The sequence below is a fragment of the Trichosurus vulpecula genome, chromosome 6 (genome assembly GCF_011100635.1).
Source record: "Trichosurus vulpecula isolate mTriVul1 chromosome 6, mTriVul1.pri, whole genome shotgun sequence".
In the NCBI taxonomy this organism is placed as follows: Eukaryota; Metazoa; Chordata; class Mammalia; order Diprotodontia; family Phalangeridae; genus Trichosurus; species Trichosurus vulpecula.
Genome location: NC_050578.1, coordinates 59,756,696 through 59,779,335, shown reverse-complemented (window position 1 = coordinate 59,779,335; position 22,640 = coordinate 59,756,696). Strand labels below are relative to the sequence as shown.

Genomic DNA, 22,640 nt, shown 5'->3' with positions numbered 1-22,640 from the left:
CTGTCTCTGCCTCCGTGGCAAGGTCCAGCAGAATCCCGGAGACTTGAGCCCAAGACTATGAAATGACCATTCTTGGACACTTAGCAGCAATCTCCAAGATACCCTTCATCTGCCACGCAGTTGTGCTAAGAAAACTGAGATTGGAAGAGGGAAGCCCCTCACTCTTCTCTCCCTCCCTCCTTCCTCTTCTTCCTCCTCCTCCTCCTTCTCCTCCCCCTCTCCTAGAGCCTGTGTGCGCTCTGCACAGCGAAGGGGCCGCTATAAGCAGTGGTGGCTCTGGGCGCGGTGCTGCTGCTGCTGCTGCTGCTGCTGGAGCTGGAGCTGTTGCTACGGCCAGGGGACGTCCTCTGGCTCCTGGGACTTCCCAAGTGGTGACTGCTGGACACGGACACAGAGACGCGCCCCGGTTCTGCCAGTTGGGAGACGCGCCCGGAGAGTCCTCTTAGAACTACTGCTCAGAGGCTCCCCTCTTTGCAGCCCCGCCTCGCCCTGCCCTTCCAGAAAGTGGAGTGGAATAGTTGGGGGGAGGGAGGTTTGCCTACTGCTTTTTTAGCTGCTTTTCGCACGGAATTACACTGTTGCCGGGCGCTCTTCCACCCGGCATCCGCCTTCCACTTTTTTTTACCCGTGTCTGTTGGGGTGTTTCTGTATCTTACTTGTCCCTCCAGTCAAGATGAGGAAAGGTTTGGAAGCTACAGCGGCCCGTTGCGGATTGGGACTGGGATACATGCTGCAGATGTTGGTGTTACCTGCCCTAGCCATCCTTAGCGCCAGCAGCCCGGGCTCGGCAGCCCAAGGTAAGCGAGGCGCCCCCCTGCGCCCCACTCCGCCAACCCCCGTGATTTCTTAGCGCCTAATGATTGCTTTTGACCCAAAGCCGCCCCACTTTCCATCTCCCCACATCCTCAAGAGGGCTTCCTTTTTACCTTTGTATTTTCCCAGTGTGGTGGGCTGTTGTGTGTTTTTGTGGTGTGGTTGTGTGTTGTGTGTGTGTGAGCGCGCGCAGGGGTATAGCAGTGGGGCATAGTTCGTATATGCGCTGCCGCCTCTTGGAATGAATAGGCAGTGTATGTGTCTTCACTTTCTGCTGTACACATACTCACAGTGTTGTATGCACACACACAGTGTTGCATCTACGGATATATAAGAGCCCACTGAATCCATAGAGCTGGGCAGTGCCTAGAGACACCACAAAAACATACACTTGGTGACTCGTGCTTTGTAGGTTGTGTGGTTAGTGTTGATTCTTAAAGTGCTAAATGTCTTTTATATTCAATGGATTCGTACGCGCGTGTGTTTGTGTTGCGCGTGTGTTTGTGTTTCGTTTCTTGCCATGAGCAGAAGCAGCCCCCTAAAGGAAGCTGCTTGTGATAAGAAAGAGCTAGACACACTTTGAAATGCAAACACCCGTTTGTTGCTTCTCCAGGAGCGCGGGTGTGTGTTTGTGTAACAGAGCACACGAAACCCCCAGACCAGTAAGTAATTGAGCCTGGGCACCAGTGAATGCATTCCTCCGCACCCATGCCCACTCTCGCCTTCCCCAGCTCTGCAGAGAAACTTTGAACACCTGCATTCGGGGATACTCGAGGCTCAAGCCCACTCCTAACCCTTCTCCCGGGCACTGCTAGCTTATTTCCTCGCTTTGTAAATGTACTGTGAGTGTGCCTTAAAACAAACTAACGAAAAGTCTAAGGCACTTGGGGGATGAAATGGAGGGGGCGACATCTAGGACAGGAGCGGAAGAAGGACGCAGGATGGAGAGGAGGTCAGATGAGAGTTAGGCTGTGATTTTTGGTGCCAGAGTCTAAAGTAGGGGCAATTGTCCTTGGTTTTCCTGGGAATCTGAGAAGGCTGAAGGGAAGGAAGGAAAGACCTACTGCAGCTCGAGCCCTCCTCTCTGAAACAGGAGCTCCCTCAGCCTTGGAAACACAGAAGTGGCTGTAGGGAACATGATGCAGTAGCAAGAACCCTACGATTGGAATGAGATCTGAGTTCAACTCAAGCTTTGACTGCTTCCCTACTACTTACTATACCCGGTGACCTTGGGCCAGTTGCTTAACTTCCCCAGCCTTTAGCGGCAAAAAGGGACTGGACTATGTGATTTCTAAGATCCCTTCCAGTGTGCAATCCTCTGATCTCTCCAACAGTCAGCTCTGGGCTTGGCTGTCACTCCCGTGCTGCTCTGAAGGAGCCTGCCTTCTTGGCTGTGGTTTTCTTCTTCCCAAATTCAGCGAAAGGGGAGCTCTAACATGCCAGAGCTCTAATAAGATCGGATTCACTTCTATTATCTTGGTGGAGGGCTGTGGGGAGAAAGAAGCAGGGTAGCCCTTGCCTACGAATAAATGATTAATAATTCTTTTGGAATTACTCATGAATTAGAACATACATGTAAAGTGTAAAAGTTAATAAATTCACCCCCTCCCTGCCAGCTGCACTGGAGTTCTGCTGTGTTGTTGTTGTTATGGTGGTGGTTGTTGTAGTTCTATGTGCCTCCAAACCTAGGGTTGTTCACGATTTTAGAAGATTTTTGGATAAAACTATGAAAGGGGGTCTAAGCTTTGCAGAGGTTTCTTTAAATTGGTTAAAAGACCTCAGAATGGAAGGAGAAAGAAGAGTCATGAGCTCATCCTCAGGAGATGGGGGGGGGGCTTTCCTGTTACAATTATGGAAAAGATGCTCTAAACCATAATTATGGAGGGGGGGGGAAGAGAGAAGAAGGAGAGAACTGGATAAGAATAGATCGAGTTAAGAGCTCCGAAGATTCCTTTCTAGTTTATGCAAAGAAATATTTAAAAGACTAATGACTGGGAAATGGAAGTGGGTTAATATTAAGAAAGAAGAAAGGGAGAAATTAAAGGAATCCCAGCATAGAAAACTGGGTGTTTGCTTACCCCCTTCCACAGAATTTCTGTATTTATCACTTTAATTTCCCCGACCAGCTAAGAAATTGTTTGAGTGTTGAACCCACCTTTCCTCAAATGACTAGGTCCTTCTTAGGAGTCCTCTGCTTATCCCATGGAAAAATAAATGTAGTCTTATTTATTGTGTGTGTAAATTCAATTGAATTCTTTTTCCATTTAGGTCATTCAATTCCTTGAATGTCTAAGTAGGTTTTCCTTTATGTTATCTGAGTCCTGTGGTCCATAAAATTCCCAATTCCCCATTCATCACTTTTATCATTGTTATTACCTACTTTCAACTATATCATCATTTCTATTAATGCAGTTAGCCCTTGAGTGAAGTTATAAAGCACACCAAACTGGATTCTTCCTATTTAGTCACAAGCCCTCCCTTTCCAGTGTATTTCTTATTCAGTAAAACTTTAGGTGTCTTCCATCACTCATACCTCCTTCCTTATCCCCATCTTTTTACTTATTGCTACTTCCCATCCCTTGAGATAAGAAAGTACTGCTTTATGGATAGTTTAGAATGGTATGATTACTTCTTCCATGGTAGAGTTTTCATATTCTGATCTCAAAGTGGTAGAAATAAATTGATTCTGTCAATAAAAATATTATAAATAATTAAGATAAGGAAGTTAAGTGAACTACTTTTAAATAGAAAAGATGATTGTTCTTTTTGTCATATGTGTATTAAGGGGGATGTTTCCAGGAGTGATTTTTAAGCTTAGATTTATTCAATAATTAAGAAAGAAAGAAAATAGCAAAAGTTAAAGAAAGCTACACTTTTTTTCTATTTGAGTATATCAAATGCAATATGTGACTATTTAAAATAAAAACAAGAATATAGTTAACAGATATTCATTATGAAGATTATTTAGCCTTTAGACAGTGACTTTTTTTGTCTCTATTCCCATTGTCTCTATTCTCATCCCGGGTGGCTGAGAATCCTTAGCTCCCAGGCAGTTGTACTTGCTTTGGCTGGCAGAAATGAAAGATCTTCATAGGTTAAAGACTGGATTATATGTGTGTGTTGATACTTTCAATTCTCTCTCAAAATTAGAGTTCTGTCTTGTGTTATACAAACAATTTTAGGTCTGGACTTCACAAATCTGCTATTAGCTAGCACCAACTAGTGTTCTATGTGCTAACATCACTACCAAACATGAAGAGAGAATTTCTGAAAATGCAAACTACACCACAGTATAAAAATCTTGTATTAGTTTATGAAGTATTGATCATGAACAATGAAAATTTATGTATCATTTGTTGCTATATATCATATATAATGTACATACATGTATGCATATTTATATTTTGGTAGTCACAGCAGATGGATGGCTCGGTCAGTCAGTCAGTCAACTAGCATATTTAAAGTACCTACTATGTGCCAGGCATTGTGCTAAGTTTGGGAAATACAAAGAACAGAAAAAAAAACTTACACACACACACACACACACACACACACACAAAAACAAGGAGTTTTCAAGGAATTCACAGTCTAATGATAAGATACACCAAGTAGGAGTCAGAGACAGCTAGCATATAGAAATGTGGCTTTTAACAAAGTTGGAGTCAATAATTGCACTATTTTTTTGTTCTCATTTTTAAATGCAGAAAAACCAAATTGCTCCATTCTATTAATTTGATATTCATTATCACTCATACAAGGAACAATTTATTTCTCTCCAAACAAAGCAATTTTTCAGATAGTAATTACTAGCATTAAAATATGTCAGGAAGAAAACCTTAGGAAGAAACTTTGAAGCACTCATGAACACTCAAGTATAATTTACAGGCGTACAAAATTGATATGCTAATTTATATATCATTCTTATTTAGTCAAAACAAATTCCCTGAGGATATCTACTAGGCATCAACTTGACTAGGCAACCTCATTTTCTCACTTTTAGTTATCATATGTTTGAAAATAATAAAAACCATTTTTATGTTTAAATGTGCCATAAAACAGATTCCTTCCTCCAATCCCTGTAGTTCTAACTAGGGAGGTTTAACTGTATGAAATAGTTAATTCTTTTCTTCTCTGATGTAGGTCAGTGACTTTCTAGAGCAGTAGAGGGAGTAATTCTTAAAAGGAAAAAAAAAAAAAGAAAGAAAATTTACCAGAATTAGATTAGAACTACTAGCTCATGCCTCTTCTTGACAGATAATAAGAAAAGTTGAAATTCAGCAGCCTATGAACTTTTAGTCTTAGGCATCATCTTTTTGAGTTAATATTTTTATATAAAGCAGCATAAAGGGAAAATACAAGGTGTCCCAAAAGTTGTAGTGCAGTTTTACCCCTTAATAGTTTAAAACTTCACTAAGACTTTTCAGACATACTATATAGCATATAGTAGTCTGTTTGTCCCATAAATCAAATTCAGTAAAAGTATGATGCTAAGAAAACCAATGGGGGAGATTAAGTAAGGAATGGAATGCACAATTTAGTAGTAGGAGACCTTGGTTCACAAACCCTGTCAGACACTATTGGGTAACAGTCTGCATTCTCAGAGCCCAAGTTTCTCCATATTTGAAACAGAGTTAATATTGTTGCTTCCTTTGTGGCAAGGAAAGTACTTTGCAGTGTTTAAAGTATTATATAATTATAAGTAGTTATTGTGTAGGGACAGATATACGTGTCTTTGGGAATGGAATGCATTCATTCATTCCACAAAGATTTATCAGGCATCTACTAGGTATAGAAAAAGTTTTGGTTTTTTTTTTTTTTTTCCAGAATGGAGGAGGGGAGAGAGGTAACCAAGTTAAAACATGTATGATACACGCATGCTCTTAGTGCTTAGAGTCTATAAAGGGAGTAAGACAAACCCAGGTGTTAAAAACAAACAAACAAAAAAACATGGTGAGTGTATTAAAAAAGAATATTTCCCCACAGCTACATATAACACTGTAGTGCTCCTCTTCTCTAACGCATCATATAATACTCCACAGCTTGGTCAGGGAGTGCAGGAACTAAAACTTATCAATACATATGGATATATCATTTCCTTTGATTCTCAACTCTTCACACACGTGGTCAAGAAATAAAAAGGTTAAAGGTCAGCAGTACCCAGAAGTAAACTGATTCTTCAGTCCCCCACAAGCACTGCATCAGATAACTGGGAGACTCTACTAAGGAACCTGGGAAGTGCCAGACTTCCATGTTTCTAATGGCTTGGGAGGAGCCTAAGTCTCTGCGATCTCTTACTCATTCCCTTCGTGGTTGACATTTGGAGATTACAAAACGTCCTACTAATCACAAGCTGTGCTTCTGCTTGATACTTAAATCCTTTGCTGCAATCTATAGCTTTGACCTTCCCATCTTGCCAGAGTAATGCATCTCTTCCCCTTTCCCCAGCTTTGCCCCCATTATACAGACACATGCCTTTAGGCACAAGGGTTATCTGGAAATGTTTTGAACGGTTGGAGTTGGGGCAGAAACAGCCCAACTCAAAGCCCATGCTGTACTGACAGTAGTTTAGTAATATTATCTATCATACAGAAAAGAAAAATAAATTTTCATACATAATGTGTATATATTCCCTCAAAGAGAATAATTTTATAATCTACAGTATAAAAGATTGCAAGGTAGCTGAAGGGAATTGGAGTAGATAAACAGATTTCCATTTATTTATTTATATTTGTGATTTTTACTTGTATCCTAATGTGGATAAACATTAAGTTCCAGTGTGACTATTACTACTTCGTGGGAGTTGTAGTATGTGACATGTTCTGATTTCTAATGTCATCTTTTGGCCAAGAGATGTGTTTTAGCTGCAGATCCCACAATAGTGTTTTTATGCTACCCAGAATTGAGCCAATTTTTTCTCCTCTTGACTTGTAACTGTGTTTTATTATTGATTAATTGATTCTGTACTCCTCATAATCCCCAAATCCTCTTTATTTCTTACCTGAGTTTATAAAACCTATCTATAGGACTCATCTTCATTTTCATTGTTTACTAGGATCTGTTATTGTTTATGGATTTTCTTTTCTTTGGGCATGAGTGAAGAGAATTGCTCCAGTTTCACTTAGTTTAAATAGTTTTTCCTCAGAGAAATAGTGTTTTGGTCCTTTGTACTTCATTTTTTGAACTAGAGCAATGAGGCCTTGAGCAGTAGGGGTTTGTTTGTTTGTTTTTAATAGCTTCTTTTTCCATTACATAAAAATAAATATACTAATTGAATAATTTGTAGTGAGTTTTTTTCTTTAAAACTAGAGCCAAATACTTTCCTAGTGTCCAAGACATTCAATATAAACCATTCTATGGGAGTCTTTTCATAATCCAATAAAAACAGAACTCTCATTAGACTTTTGTCTCTGCTCTACTTGGCTGTCTGGAATTATGAAAATGTTTTCTCTCTTATCATGACATTTCTTAATTTATACTTTTATTTCGACTGAGTTCTAGGCTAACACACTACTGTCAAATAGACATTTTCCTCTAAATTTGCCATTAATTAAAAATGAATGATTTTCAAGTGAAGCTGAAATATGGCTTCTCTTATCAAAGGTTTCTACCACTGGTAAGAGAACTCTGGGCAGCTAGGGTGGTGCAGTGCATACAGCCCAGTAGATACATCTTACATCTTCATGAGTTCAAATCCAGCCTCAGACACTTACTATTTGCATGACCCTGAACAAGTCACTTAACCTTGTTAACCTCAGTTTACTTATCTGTAAACTGAGCTGGAGAAGGAAAAGCAAGCCACTCTGGTATCTTTGCCAAGAAAGAGAGTTCTAGCCTAGAGCTTTGAAGTGAAAATTAGAAAGTGATATATGGAATCTCCTGTTTACTTAAAACATATACCATCACCCAAATGTAGGGCATGGTGTTAAAGTTTACTCTAACCCTAATTAAATTGAAGTTATAATTTAAAAAGAGAAGTATAAAACAGCCATATGTGCAGAGATTTGTCTTAACTAAGCGTACCCTTTATTATTAGCACAAGCAGCAGTTCAAAATTGCTTGGTGTGGAAAAACTATACCATGTGAACAGACTAACCTTTGGAGGATACAGTTTTTAATTAAATACTCAACCATATCTCATCGCCAAAGTGGTAGTGGTAGGTATGGGGGGGGGAGGGTAAGAATTAATTAACTTGATATGCCAGCTAGGTATTTTTGTCTGAAATAGTAAAGCCAGGAATGATCATCTTAATATAAGATATTGATCCATCAACTTTTAGCTCCAGTTACCAGTCTTGTTCAATCACTCACTTATTTTAAAATATTATGTGAATAATTGCTTTATCTTCATTAATCATTCTGTCATGGATTCTTACCTAATGTCATTTCTCAGCCATTATGAAAGCCATAAAATGCCTTGTAGAAATGAGCATGTGTTATCTTCCCTTTTCACTGATAGACATAAACAACAGAAGAAACTCCCCTATTTAAACAGTTTATTGGTGAATGCTAACATTTCTCATTTTTTAGTCAATTTCTGAATTGATTTTCTAATCAAGCATTGTCCAATTGTCATCATTTACTATCTTCCCTCTATTTTTCTATGGGGAAGGAGGTAGCATATACGTAACAATTAGTTTCCTAAATAAAAGAGAGAGCTTAGACATTAAAATGACTTCTGCAAATTAGTTACCAAGAAAGTGGCTTGAGAGTCTAAATGTGTTATTCCAAAACTCAGGAAATTTACTTGCTAAGCCTACCTACAAAACAAAAGAGAAAAGGTAGTGATTGTAAAATGTACTTTAATGGTTTTTGAACAAAGGCACTGTTAATTAAAATGTAGACATTAAGGACAGTAAGTTTGGGGATTTAATCAATATCTCTACTTAGAAACTTTGGGATATTTTTAGACCTAAATTCAGACTTTCAGTTTGCAGTTAATGGAAAAATCTAAGGAAATATTCTATACAGTGTATGGATATATGAGTTTGTCAATTGCACTCAAGTTAAGATTTTAAACAATTGCACTCCAGTCAAAGTTTTAAAGACCCTGAAAAGGATTTGAAAAATTCATTCAGATGATTTTTAAAAATAAAATGAAGCAATTATGGTTTTATAGCACTTTACAATTATTGTAATCATAAAACTGCTAGATTTGTACTAGTACAAAATAATATTTTTTAATTCAAAAGTTTTTTTAGGAGGGAGGAAGTATCCAAACTGAAAAAAAATACCCCACAATTTTAATGCTCGCATAAGTCATGAAGATACTACATAATGTTAATTTCTTCCTTGGTATTATTTCTAATGGAGGGTGATAAATTTTGAATTTTGCTTTCTATAATGAGCAAACGACATATTTTTATCCTGCTTTGAGTAGAGAAAGCAGAACTTGTATTTTCTAAATAGACACATTGTAGCCACCCAGTGGAAGTGTTCAAGTTTAGCAAGCAGTAATCTTGGCATTTCTATGGATAAAACAGTAATTACCTGGTCTGTCATTTTCATTAGCCTTTTTCCTTTTCATTTTACATGGAATGATGAACCAGTGTTAGCTTTAAGTAATAAGTCAGAGATCATATGCAAGGAATGAAAGAGCAAGAGGAGAGAGAGAGAGAGAGAGAGAGTGTGTGTGTGTGTGCAGAGAGAGAATATGAGTGTGTTTTCTTTTCCCAGTCAGTCAAAACCACTACCAGCCAAGTATGCCAAATGGAGGGAATACAGAAGCCTAGTGCTAACTGCTTTAAGAGACTGAAAAAGAACATACGTGGTCAAATGACTTATAAGTGCTCCCTGGAGTTAGGATACAAGAACAGGATTACATCATAATATTATTCACCAGGCCCTCTGACATGTAACTTTTGTGCAAATGTTGTCTTGATGTCTAGTAATGGGCTTATATTTTCTATAATTATAAAACAGATTTAATAACAAAAATGCATATTGCTTTCAATGTTTGATTGCCTATTTAGAGCCTGAAACAGAGTAAAGCAATATGCTAATGGAAAACATCCAATTTCAGAGCTTTGTGATTGAAGTCAGCATTGATTTTAAAGGTGGTTTTATATGCAACGTAGGCAATTTGCAAGTCCCATAACTTAGCATGAAGACTACCAAAATATTTAGAGAATGTTGAATTTGTCTCATTAATTAGTAACCGGAATAATTCAAGGTGACATGGAGTTTAACAAAAAAAAGCCAGAGTATCAGGCATATTTTGCAATATTAGATACACTAATTTTATCATTATTTTACAGAAAATTTTCCAGAAAAATGACATTTCTAAGTAGCAGATACTAGATCTGATTCATATGGGGCATTTAACAAATGTATCATGTTGAATCTTGGTTATCATTCCTCAATTCTTCATATGTTTTGACTGAGAAGTTTACCTGTTAGTGGAATTAGTCTCATTAGCTAGTATTAACTTTATATTTTCAACATCGCTATGTATAAAGGTATTGGTACATTTAATTTGGCAATACATAGGCATATTCCCAGAATATACTGAAAAACCTGAACTTGATCATCATGAGGACATGTTACTTGGAATGTCCCCTAGAGAAGACATCTCCCTTCATGACATCTGTTGCTCTAGTTTCTATCAGAGGGCTTAATGGGAGAAGGGGAGGTGTCAGCTCTCTGATGTAATGGTCATTTTTAATTTCACCTTGACTGAAAACGTAAAAGCTTAAAAAATGGCATTAACAATGTAGCAATAGAAAGCAGGAAACCATGTTTTTTCTTGGTTTGGTCAGGAAAAAAGGATGTGCTAGTTTGAGAAGTCTAGAATTCCATCAATAGTATAGGAGAGAATATGCGATGAACCTTTCATTGATTTTTCCTAAAGAGACTGAGTTCATCTCAAGTGATTTTAGAAATGAACAGAACAAATCACAGGCAATACCTACATCAAATGCAGTAAATAATACCATAGACTGAGTTTACATATGAAATACACATTATATCACTCCATCAATGGATATCATCTGGCTTTGTGGGTAACTGCTTCCTTCATCGCTCCTAGAGACTCCTAAGTCAACCTGATCAAGTCAAGTCAACCAGCATTCATTAAGCACCTACTATTCATGAGCCAGCTAGTACCAGCACACTACAGTGATCTGATGTCAATGATTCAGTCTCAGTATCTTCAGACCCCACTGGCCTCCAGTCCTAACCCTTACCTCCTCGATGACTCAGAATAACTATTAGTATCCTGGATAATCCAAGCTCTGCCTCTGGTTCCCGCTGAGTCTAGAAGTGGCTTCTGATACCTTGGGTCCTCCACAACTAGAATATTAGTCAGGAGATTTCCTTGGTTTCCGAGGTAAAGGTTTCACTTGACTGACTTCCCTAACCTTTGGATACTGCCAAAATATAATTTATTCTTCATCTTAATCCTCTCCTTTTAAGCTATTTTGTTGTTTCAAAAGCCATCTACAACAGTTGGATATGCACTCTTCAGAATCCCATTTGCCTCTGAGCTAATATTCTTGTTCTCCTTGGGAATAGGGACTAATTCCCCTGTGCTCAGTAGGTAGTTATAAATATTGCCTTTGCACAGCTTTGTCTCCTCTCTGGTGATATTTGATAGGCCAGCACTTTGCCGCTTCTTTTGTTAAAGTGGCTGTCCACCAGTTGATTATCTTTTCCCCACCTACCCACTCTTGGACACCAAGGCTCCTTTTAGCAGGGCTCCACCCCCTAGTTTGAGTTTCTGATTTTAAACTTGAGCATCATACCATCACTTGTCACTCTTTGACCTTTTCTTGGCCAAGGCCATGGCTAGTTGGTCTCTTAGCTGAAAAGTTCAGCTCAAGTTCATCCTCAGTAGTGAGTCTCTTTCTTTTCCAGCTTCTCAAACTCCAAAGCACAGAGCAGTAGGCAAACATGATTCTTGTTCAAACAATAGTAGGCATTGGATAATTAAACCTGTGGTGTGATTTTTAAAATATTGTTATAGCCATACATTAGAATTGCCACATTTTCACTCAACAGAGTGTGCCTGTAACTTCCAACATTATGCAGTTAAAGTGCTCAGCTTATGGGTTGCCTTGAGGATGATAAGACATAGATTTTGATTCCTGGCAAAGTTAACATCTCCTTCAGTAGTCTGAACTCAAGGGCTTGACCTGGGGCAGACAGGATCCCAGTAGGGAAGCCACCTGCAGAGATATACCTCTGTGTATAAATTTTCTGATCCCTGCTTGGGCATGCATGAGAGAGCTGGATGGAATGGTCTGTCACTGTCATATTCTGCCTATTACATTCTGTAAAAGTCTATATACACAAGCTCTAGAGTCTGACTTGTCCATGTGCTTTTGAGGTAAGCAGCTCAATTACCAGATCATAGAGCTAAAACTGGATAGATCCTCACAGGCCATCTTGTATAAACCCCTCATTTTACAGATGAGAAAACTGATGCCCAGGGACACTAAATAATTTACACAAGAACACATGAGCAATAAGCATCAGAGGCAGTATGTGAACCCACATGTTCTGACCCCACAGCTAACATCTATTTCTTTTGGATCCATTGAATTCAAGTCTCACACTTTCTATATATATACCTGCTATCATATTGGACTAATAAAATCTCATCTCTAGCAGATGCAGAGTTCTTTCTTGTCCTCAAGTTCTAAAATCATTGTATTGATCAGCATGGGGCAGTAGGTCTCAAGTAGCATCAACTATTTTGCTTTATTTTGTTTCTAACCTCTTCTTAGATAAATAATCATGTGCAGCTTCATTTTCTGCCATTTTTGTGAAGAGTAAGGTACCTTCTGGAGAGCAAAGCTTAACTCTGTAAAAGCTCACTGCTTTCTTGTCATAGATAGATAGACAGACAGACAGACAGACAGACAGATATAATTTTGCACTCCTTTATCTTGTAGTTGTTCCTGCTGCTTGTCATTAGAGTAGCTGAGTCAGGGAAAATGGCCTCAGCAAAGCATAATGTATGCCTAGTAACAACACATTCTCTGGAGGAAGTCATTTCATCCAGTTGGTGACCCAGCACTTTTTGTGTCACCAATCAATTCCCTTCTTCTAAGAATATCACTATGGCCTTACACATGTAGAGCCTATGGAATAGGTCATGTATCTTCCTTCAAAAGTAGTGCACACTAAACTAACTGATGACTGGTGCTGTGATCCAGGTCTGGGAAACACCAAGCAACTTAGCATTGGTTAAAATATGTTAGTAGTTTGTTGTCTGTCCATACTTGAATTTGGGCTCTAAATGAAGTCTGTAAATTTATCAGTGATAGCTTGTGGATGGCATAATTGACCTGAGCGTCAGTGAGTCCTCTGTTGACAAAGTGAATAGGTTTCTGGCAGACCTCTCTCTTCTTATCTGAAACTTCTCTCAGAGCTGATAGGCTGACATCTGTGTAATGTCAAGGGTGTGTTTTGGTCTGCATAAGTCAATATTGGTGACTCCATGAAGTAGCTGATCATCCATGAAGGCTTGTTTTATCCCAATAATTTCCAAATGGTGTCTGGGTCTTCCGACTAAATTTCCCCTTTCTGCCCTTCTGTTCATGACTCTTCTTAAACATATACTCATGCGTAAGTAGGAATAGAGGTGGTTCTTTTGTTAAATCAGGACTATGCACATCAGAAAATCCTTAGCACCTTCTATGGGACTATATCTTAAGTGTTCTGAGGGAAAATTATCATTAAATGGCTAATGTTAAAGTTTCTGAAATTATGCATCTTGTGAATTCATTCTTTTGCAATGTATGATATACCTTCTCTCAGTAATATACATACAAATTCATGTAAATATGTGTGTAAATATATGCATATAAATATGGATATATCATTTTATTTAGTGACAGGTTGGCTTAATCTTAATACAGGACTTGAGATGCAAAGACAGTTCAAATCTGTCCTCTGACTTTTAATAGCCATGAGATCCTATGCAAGTCTCTTAATTCCATACAACATGCCAAACTGTCTCTACTAAATCCAATATTCTGTATTTCTCTACTAAATCGGGCGGCTTGCTGACAAGGACACCCCTCATGAAAGAAAATAGACAGTCTTCCTATATATCTAATTTTATATATCTAAATATAGGTATTTATGGTGAAAAGTTTGTAAAATCAGAGGACAAGATTTCAATGAATTGTATTAACTTTCATTGTTATTGTTGTTCGACTGTTCCAGTCATGTCTGACTCTACCCCATTTGGGATTTTCTTGGCAAAGATACTAGAGTGGATTGCCATTTCCTTCTCCAGCTCATTTAACAGATGAGGAAACTGAGGCAAACAGGGTAAAGTGACTTGCCCAAGGTCACAAAACTAGTAAGTTTCTGAGGTCATATTTGAACTAAGGTCTTCCTGACTCTAGACCCAGAACTCTATCTACCATGCCACCTACCTGCCCTGTTGACTTACATACTGCATAAAAATTCAAAAGCAAAACTTCCAAGAAGGAAATATTTCTAAAATACTTTTAAAAAATTATTTAGAAATCATTTCTAAAAATGTTTTTTTCTATTGATGAAATTCATAGGTTTTTCATAAGAAATTATTTTCCACATTTAAAAACCGAAATTTTTTATGTAATTACATATCATGTCTTGAACGTTTGACACATATTTCAAGAAACCTTCTCCAGGAATTGACAGGGAGGATGTAGGTTACTTTATATACATGTATATGCATGCATAGAGTTTTTAATGTTCGTCAGAGAGTTTCTTGTTTTATTTATGTATTTATCTCCTTTTAAAAATAATTTTGGCTAATTACATGGAAAATCAGTTCACCATTGATTAGGGAAACACATTTTCTACCCCTTACTCTTCACCCCAAATGTTACACTCTACTTTGTTCCGTGCAATAATAGGTGAGTCCCATATCTTGAGTTTCTAGCAGAATGCAGTTACCTTTTATAGGACTTAAATCATTAGTCTGCTGACATTTCTGAAAGGTACACATTTTCCCCTATTGTCAGATATTTATATGGCAAATATTGGACCTCACTGTTTTACAAATGCTAATTTCAAATGTACTATCCAGACTTTCACTTGTACTCCTGATCAGTAAATTATATTTTGCTGGCCAGAGGAGAAAATGCAGCTTTTCAAACATGCATGAATTGATAACTTCTCAATACACGTGCATGACTGTCCTTCTTTATTCTTTTAGGAGAAAATATCTTAATTTTGGGACATCATTTCCCTTGTATGCACCCCATGCGTACAGAGAATAGTTAAATCATTTTATTTTTTTTTGGCCAATACTTGAAAAATGGATTTAGGTTATCTGTTGTTCGACTCTGATCCCAATTTGAGGAAATATTCATTTATCTATGAATTCCTCAGACCTCAAAATATATGATGTTGGTTCTGATTTTAGGTTGAGTTGGATAAAAGGGGCCATCCCAGGGAGCATGCATATGGAGCTCTTCTGGAAACTTACAGAGACTTCAGAGACATGAATGAATCAGCCTTTGATCTCATTAGAGCTAATGAACTCCCTGACTGCTACTGCAAAGAGGGTTTGGTGGTTTAGTATAAGAAGGCAAAACCTGATTTTCTTACCAACTCATGACAGGGGCAGGGGGAGCAGGTACTGTATCAACTAAAGAAGACTCAGCTTCTGTCTGGCTCTTCCTCTGCCCTCTGGGTGGAATCTTGTACCTCAGATTTCCAATAAGAAATGGAGAAGGATTGACCTTTCTCCAACCGGGCAACAGAATGATGGCATCCACATTACAGCTAGTGAAAAGGAATCAGCTAGGAAAGTTTAGCCCTAGGCCTATAGCTAACTTTCTCACTGTTATGTATTATTTTTTTTATTTTTCTGATCTCAGATAAATTAGTATCTATCCCCAGAGGGACATGTCCAGGTTTGGAGGGAGCCTTTGTGATTTCGTGATGTGGAGGTGCTGGGTCCTTTCAAGGTGTAGAATAGAATGGCATCCAAGATGGGAGTCCCCTGGCAGCTACTCCAGCGATCTTCAAGAGGACAACCACCAGCAAAAGGACTGGCCCAAGCCTGACTGTTTTAGAACAGACATATACTTGGAGGATTTTTTGGACAATGTATGTATGAAGTGAAATGTGAAATTCCTAATCAGCAATCCCAGAAATACCATTAGATTTAGATGACTTTGAGCATCAATCTGGTTGCTATCTATAATGATAGTCAGCTCTGTCATTTGTTCAGCAGAAGTCTTGCTTTCAACAGGCACTTGGAGATTTTGCACTGTAACATGTGCGTGTATGTGTGTAGGAAATAAATACCTGTGCCATGCCTATTTTCTTATTATATACATGGAGTATCTTTCTATTTCTGCCTTTTGAGGAAACCCTAGATTTGAGCCTAAGCTATAAGTAATTTTCCCCAGGATGCTGGGGGTGGGTTTAACAAGTTTAAGAGTATGCGAGAAAAAGGAGCTTCCCTCCCAGCTTTTCTTAGAGGCCAGACTGTTCCCAAGACTGAATCTTCTCCCAGGCGTAACACCTACATAGAGAAGCCAAAAGGCCCCTTAGGATGATGAAGTGAGTTCAATACCTCAGCCCCTCAGTCCCAGCCATGGTTCCTCTTTGTTAAGTTGCTGTTTTTGTTTTGTTTTGTTTTTTTTGTTTTAATGAGGGAATTGAGTCTTTTTCTTTAAATGTTGCTTAAGAGAATAAAATTGAGAATTTAGCCAGCATATAGAAAAGAGGCATGTTTTTCTTTAAATTTACCTTTGAGATCATATAATACATATAATTACATATTATAATATATGATTACCTATAATATATATTTTGTATATCCTCTAATTCACATAACACAATACAGTAAACTAAGATCATATATTAAATGGAATTTTTGGCATGTGGCCAAAGGCAGGAAAGCTCTTACTCTTTCCCTTGAGTTAATACCCCCTTCAGTTCAGCCAAAAGAAAGGACAGGAAGGAGCCTAGGTCAAAGAAAACCTTTTAGGCTTCAGAAAACTCCTATCAGTTTGCTCAGCTAGCGTACCATACAGGTAGCATTTATATTTGATTTGGGTTATGGTTATTTTCATTGCAAATTTTTAAAAACTCAGTAGTACTTTGCTTCAAAAAGAATCATTTCAACTGCACCTTGAAACATTTTCCAATTCCCTGCCTAAATCTTGCAAAGGGATTTTGCCTGTTTAATGCTGAATTAAAGTTAATAAGCAGGCCTTAAAGATAACAGCAGATTCCAGAGTCTGTGGGGTTTGTTTTGTATTCAGTGACAGTCACTAAATCAAGGGAAGGAATGTTCCAACAGCACACTTGAGGAAAAGTGATTTTCATAGAAAGGAGTCATTCCTGCTAATAGCCAGTAACTACGGATAACCCCACTGACATTAAAAGTCCATTAGCTAAGCCCAGTTTAAACAACAGCTGATGCCGTGTCAGCTAAATGGACACTGGAATTCTTTCATGTAATGCAGCAAGAGCATTTCTGTGAGTTTTTCCCCTAAAACTATGTACATTAAGGAAAGCAAATGTCATCTGATAGTAGCAGTTAGGTTCCTGCTAAACAAGCATAGATTTGTAATAAAACTCACATAACAATTTGTATAACAACAAGACTGAAAAGGAGAACTTTGGGGGTTTATTAATGGAAGAAATTAAATATGCTTGCATGTTTTAGAGAACAGTAGCTTCTATGAAGGTCTATCTTATGTTGCACTAACATTCCATTCAAGAAACACTTATTAAGCGCCTGTTATATGAAAGCCCCTATGCTTGTGGTTGAAGATACAAATGAAAAAGTCCCTGCCCTCAGGGAGTTTACATTCCACCAGAAGGCATATGACATGTATAAAAGTAAATAAACATGAAATATAGACAAAATAATTCCAAGTGACCTTAAGACACAGAGAGCAAGGCCAACAAAGAGATTCAAGAAAAGTTTCACATAGGAGGGGAACAAATGAGCTTGGCTTTGAAGGAAGCTAGTGAGATAGAAATAAGAAAAGGAAGAATCACAAACGTGGGCAACCACCTGGGCAAAAGTACAGAGGTGGGAAATGCAACCAAATATATAAGAAAGGATTTGCAGGCCAGTTGCACTGGAATGGAAAATGAATGACAGAAAATTAGAGGAAAAGGTACATGGGAGATACATTGTGGAGGGCTTTCATTTCAAAGAAATGATTCAGAACCAAAAAAGTATGCTAAATCATTGCCTATGGAATTCACTAATTTTTCATACGTGAAAATATTATTGAGTTGATTCTCTCTCTCTCTCTCTCTCTCTCTCTCTCTCTCTCTCTCTCTCTGTGTGTGTGTGTGTGTGTGTGTGTGTGTGTGTGTGTGTGCGTGTATGAGACCTGGGACTTACAATGGGTAAGGTTTTTTTTCAAATAAATTTATATGTTCTGCCTCAGATACTTCTGAAAGTCATGACATATTAGAATTAAAAGAAACATAATATAAATGTGAAATTCTGTATTTTTGCCTCCTAAAATCATAAAAAAATATTTTGAAGCATTAATACATTTTCTATAGCAGATTTTAGAATCTTACTAAATGTGATTTGATCTCTAAATGTTGCTGGCACTTGGCGTCTTTTATAAATTATTTTTAAGCATCATATGAAAAAGACATTGTTCTACATCTATGATGCCTTTGTGGTAGACAGACAGAGGCTTGTTGAGTAAGCTCTTATGAGATCAGGGAAGGAGGTAGTAAGTTATTAATCAGTTACTGTCATCTTCACAACTGCTGGAAAGTGTTGCAATAACCTCCCCCCCCTCACCTTTTCTGTTATCCATCCATTAGTGAAACCTTGTACAAGTAACAAGTGGGATATTCCCCTCTTATGTATACAACCTGAGTAAGTGTTGGGGGAAAGTATCACATAGAGATTCATAATGGAAACAAACACCCTTCCTCATACTGGAGATTTGCCTTTTGTGGTTTTGGGGTACTTTATTCAGTTCCCTTCCACTGAGTTGTTGCTTTTTTAAAAGTTATGTAACCTTTAAATTACATTTTTGTCATTGGGTATACAGTACATACTGAGCATGTTCTTTTGTCTTTGAAAAGGAGCATTTAAATATAATATTAGTGATTTCTTCATAGTAGAAATAGTGCTGTTTAGTGTTCACAGATTTTCACATTCAAGTGCCTAAAAAAATCAAGCCATGCCTAGGGTCCATGAGCTGCTTTTCTTGCAGCTCAACCAAATGTTTTATGTAGACTCTTGTCTTTAAAGAATTATAAGCTCTCATGGATATAGTTCATACAATTATGTTACCAACCAAAATTTCATTTAACAACATATTGCATGAGGAACTTGATGAATAATCTGGTCCCTCTTACGTGTAACTCAAACATTAATAACAGATGAAAATATGTCTCAGTTCAGTCAGTGAGCTTTGATTTTTAGCTCTAAACCCACGTTAGCATTTGGAGTCTAAAACATGAGTTGAAAGTGACCTTTTCCATATGTTTTTCCTTTTCTGTTGCACAACACTTAATTTTATTGGAAGATGAAAAGGGAAGATCATTGTATGCAGCCACGCAATAAATTTGTACATATTTATGAACTGGGAAAATTATGGAATTGAATTATGTTGGTGCTAACAAGGGTATGCTGGACAGATGAGAGCTGGATAACCACAGCATTACAGTCCTGAAAAAGTTTTAGCATAAACTTCTCTAAAGCCTTTTCTGAAACCTTTCCAAACTTTTTTTATGCTATGCATCTAAAAGCTAGGAAAAGAATCTTGTTTCCTTGAAAAGACACCAAGAACACAAAAGTAAAACTAATTTTGACCTTCCTTTTTGGCCTGTATATTTCTATAAGCTTGAAAAGATTTTACTAAAAGTATGCATTAGGAATACTGATTTTTTTAATATAATGAATGACTATCAGAAGAAAGTTTTATTAAAGTTGTTTTTATAGTCCTTAAAAAGAAGGAAAGCTTTAGAAGATTTCTTTATTGACAGCTAACTCTGCATCTTGCATCATATCTTTATTTGTGCCCATGCACAGATGTGTACTCATTGATTTCTATTGCATCCCAGAGGCTATGAAAAATGTTCTGATTTAGAAATCTAACCACTCTCAGTTGCTCCAAAACTGTGCCTGGGGAGCAGTATCACTACATTATTTCAGGTAGAATTCTGCCCATTACTATCCTTTGTCTCCAAGGTTTCTTGCTTGAGGTTGCCTAGTGATGGCTGCCTAGGTACTAAGGAAATGCCATGTTAATTTATAAGAAATGAACCATTAAAGAATCTCTAAATCATTTGTAAGAGTAATTTCTTCTTATTTATCTTGATTTATGGAAATTGTGCCATTCCACATGATTTGCTGGGGATTTCTGTGGAAAGCCTTCACAAATTAAGAATATTCCTATTATTCCACACACTTGTAGTGGCAAAAATTATGTTATCTTAACTCATTGCAGACATTTTATCAGTTTCTTAGAAAAAGAATGTAAATAGGCAAACCATATTGGTATTTTTTTTAAATCTCTCAACTTCTGTCCTAATTACATATGTAAGTGTATAGAGATCTTATTGTATAGGATGAGGGATATCCTCATATTATATAACTTTGGCATGAGTTTGACCTGAAAATGATGAAATCTAGTCCTCAGAATGAAAATCCTACCATGAGATGAAATCTGCTCTTTCATTTGTTGAAATATCTATGTGAGAAGATACTACTTAGGACCAACAAGCAGTAGCATATTTTTTGAAGCTCAGCTTGGGTGTGAACTTCCTCCTTATTCCTCCACTCAGAGGTGATATTTCTAAATGTGGAAGAGGGCAATATGTAGTCAGGTTACAATCTGGCTGGAATATAAAAGGAAAAAAGGGTAATTTCATGAGTAAAGATGGAAAGATATTTTCAATCTAGATTGTGGAAGGCCTTGAATGCCAGGCTAACGAAGCTATTTTCCTTCATTTTATTTTTTTTAGCAGACAATAAAATGACTCAAAGCTTTTGAACATATAAATGGCTTTATCAAACCTGAGTATTAGGAAGATTATCAGAGTAAAGTAGCATCAGTGTGAAGAATGGATTGGAGAGGAGAGAGAAAGAAGGCAGAGAAACGACCAATTAACAGGCTCTTAAAATATTCTAGCTAAGAATTAAGGACTGAGTTATAATGATAGCATATGATTGGGAACAAGGAGATAAGAGAAATATTTAAGAAATACTATTATCAAGGCTTGGGACTTCTTCCTAGATGTTGGGAAAGAATGAGAGGATAGAAGAGGAGAGGAGAGAAAAGGAGAGGAGAGAAAAGGAGAGGAGAGGAGAGGAGAGGAGAGGAGAGGAGAGGGAAGAGGAAGAAGGGGCAGAAGAGAAAGAAGGGGGGAGAGGAAGAAGGGGAGGGGAGAGGGAGGAAGAAGGGGAGGGGAGAGGAGAGAAAGGAGGGAAAGAGAAGGAAAAAGAAGAGAATAGAAGACTATATCCAAAAATCAACTATATATCAATAATTTTAAAAGAAGAAAAATCAGTCTCTGTATCTTTTACAAACAAGAAAAAAAGGGGATTTAAAAAAGAGGCCACATGATATATGAGATTTGTGGGATACCTTAAATTAGAGGGTAAGATGACAAAGAGGAAACAATAAAGGCAGCCAAGAAGGCGCAATTAGAGGCAGTAGGAAAAATAGGAAGGAATTGTTTCAACAAAAAAGAAAGAAAGAGAGATTGTAAAGAAGGAGAGGTGGTCACTAGAGTGAAATGCTACAAAATAGTCAAGGAGAATGAAGGCTTAGGAGAGGTCATCTTCTTTGGCAGTAAACATGCTGCTCATGACCTAAAAGAGACATATTTCAGTAGCATGAAGGGAATTTAAACTAAATCATAGGGGCTTAAGAAGTAAGTGTGTGATGAGTAAGTAAATGGATGCTTTGAGGGTATGCTACTTTTTTTAGATATGTAGTAGTGAAGATGAGCAGACAACTAGGATGATCGCTAGAGGAAATAGCAGCATCAGGGGGTGGTATTTTTAGGATGGAGACCTGAGAATGTCTGTAGGCAGAGGGGAAGGAGCAATTAGAGAGCGAATAATTAAATGAAAGGGAGAAGAAAGGCCCTGGAAGGGATGAAAGGGGATAGGCTCAAAGGATTAGGTGAAAATTATAATGCTAAAGATCTGATGAAAGCTACATCACATTAAATCACAAACAATTTTAAATTTACGTGGCAACTTTTTTGAATTTCTGCAAAATTTAGTTTGGTCTTAAGTTATAAAGATTTAGATTTTTTTCTTCCATCTATACTAGATTTTCTCTATATAATATCTAGGTAAGATGAAATATCTGAGAAGATGTATACATCTACATATGTTTATATATGAGCATATATAGGTATACATTACATAGATAATGATACAATACTAAAACAACAAAGAACAATCAACAAATACATTCACTGAATATCTGTTTACATTTTTTCAAAGGTCAGGGTTTTTTAAATAAAAATCTTGATTTATTCAAAAGTATTATTACATAAAAACATTTCTAAATCTTGATTTCCTAGTATGAAAATCTAAGACATGAATTTCCTTATCAAAGCAGAAGTTGTAACGTGTACCAATGAACACTTATGTATGAGATGATACCATAAATAGTAATGCAATTAAATTAATAGCTCTCTTTCCTCTCATAGACTTTATTTGGCATTTAGTATGTGGCTTAACTTTGTAGGTAAACATACATCTATGCGTATGTGAATGGGTATACACAAATAGATGCCATTTAAAACATACATATAGAGGAAGAGAAAGAAAAATCCCTCATAACACAGATCCAGTTTTTTGGCCCATTGTGCATTGAATTTAAGGAGGGAAAGAAATCTTTAACTGCTGTTTTATAAGG

General features: G+C 37.4%; 1 protein-coding gene across 1 annotated transcript in view; it reads left to right on the top strand.

Annotated features, from left to right (window-relative positions):
* Positions 1–673: 673 nt before the first annotated feature.
* The window catches only part of UNC5C (unc-5 netrin receptor C), a 438,193-nt gene continuing 416,226 nt past the window's right edge, over positions 674–22,640 (top strand). The window contains exon 1 of the mRNA XM_036765340.1: positions 674–797. Coding sequence (XP_036621235.1) covers positions 674–797 — 124 coding nt within the window. The remainder of the gene's footprint in view (positions 798–22,640) is intronic.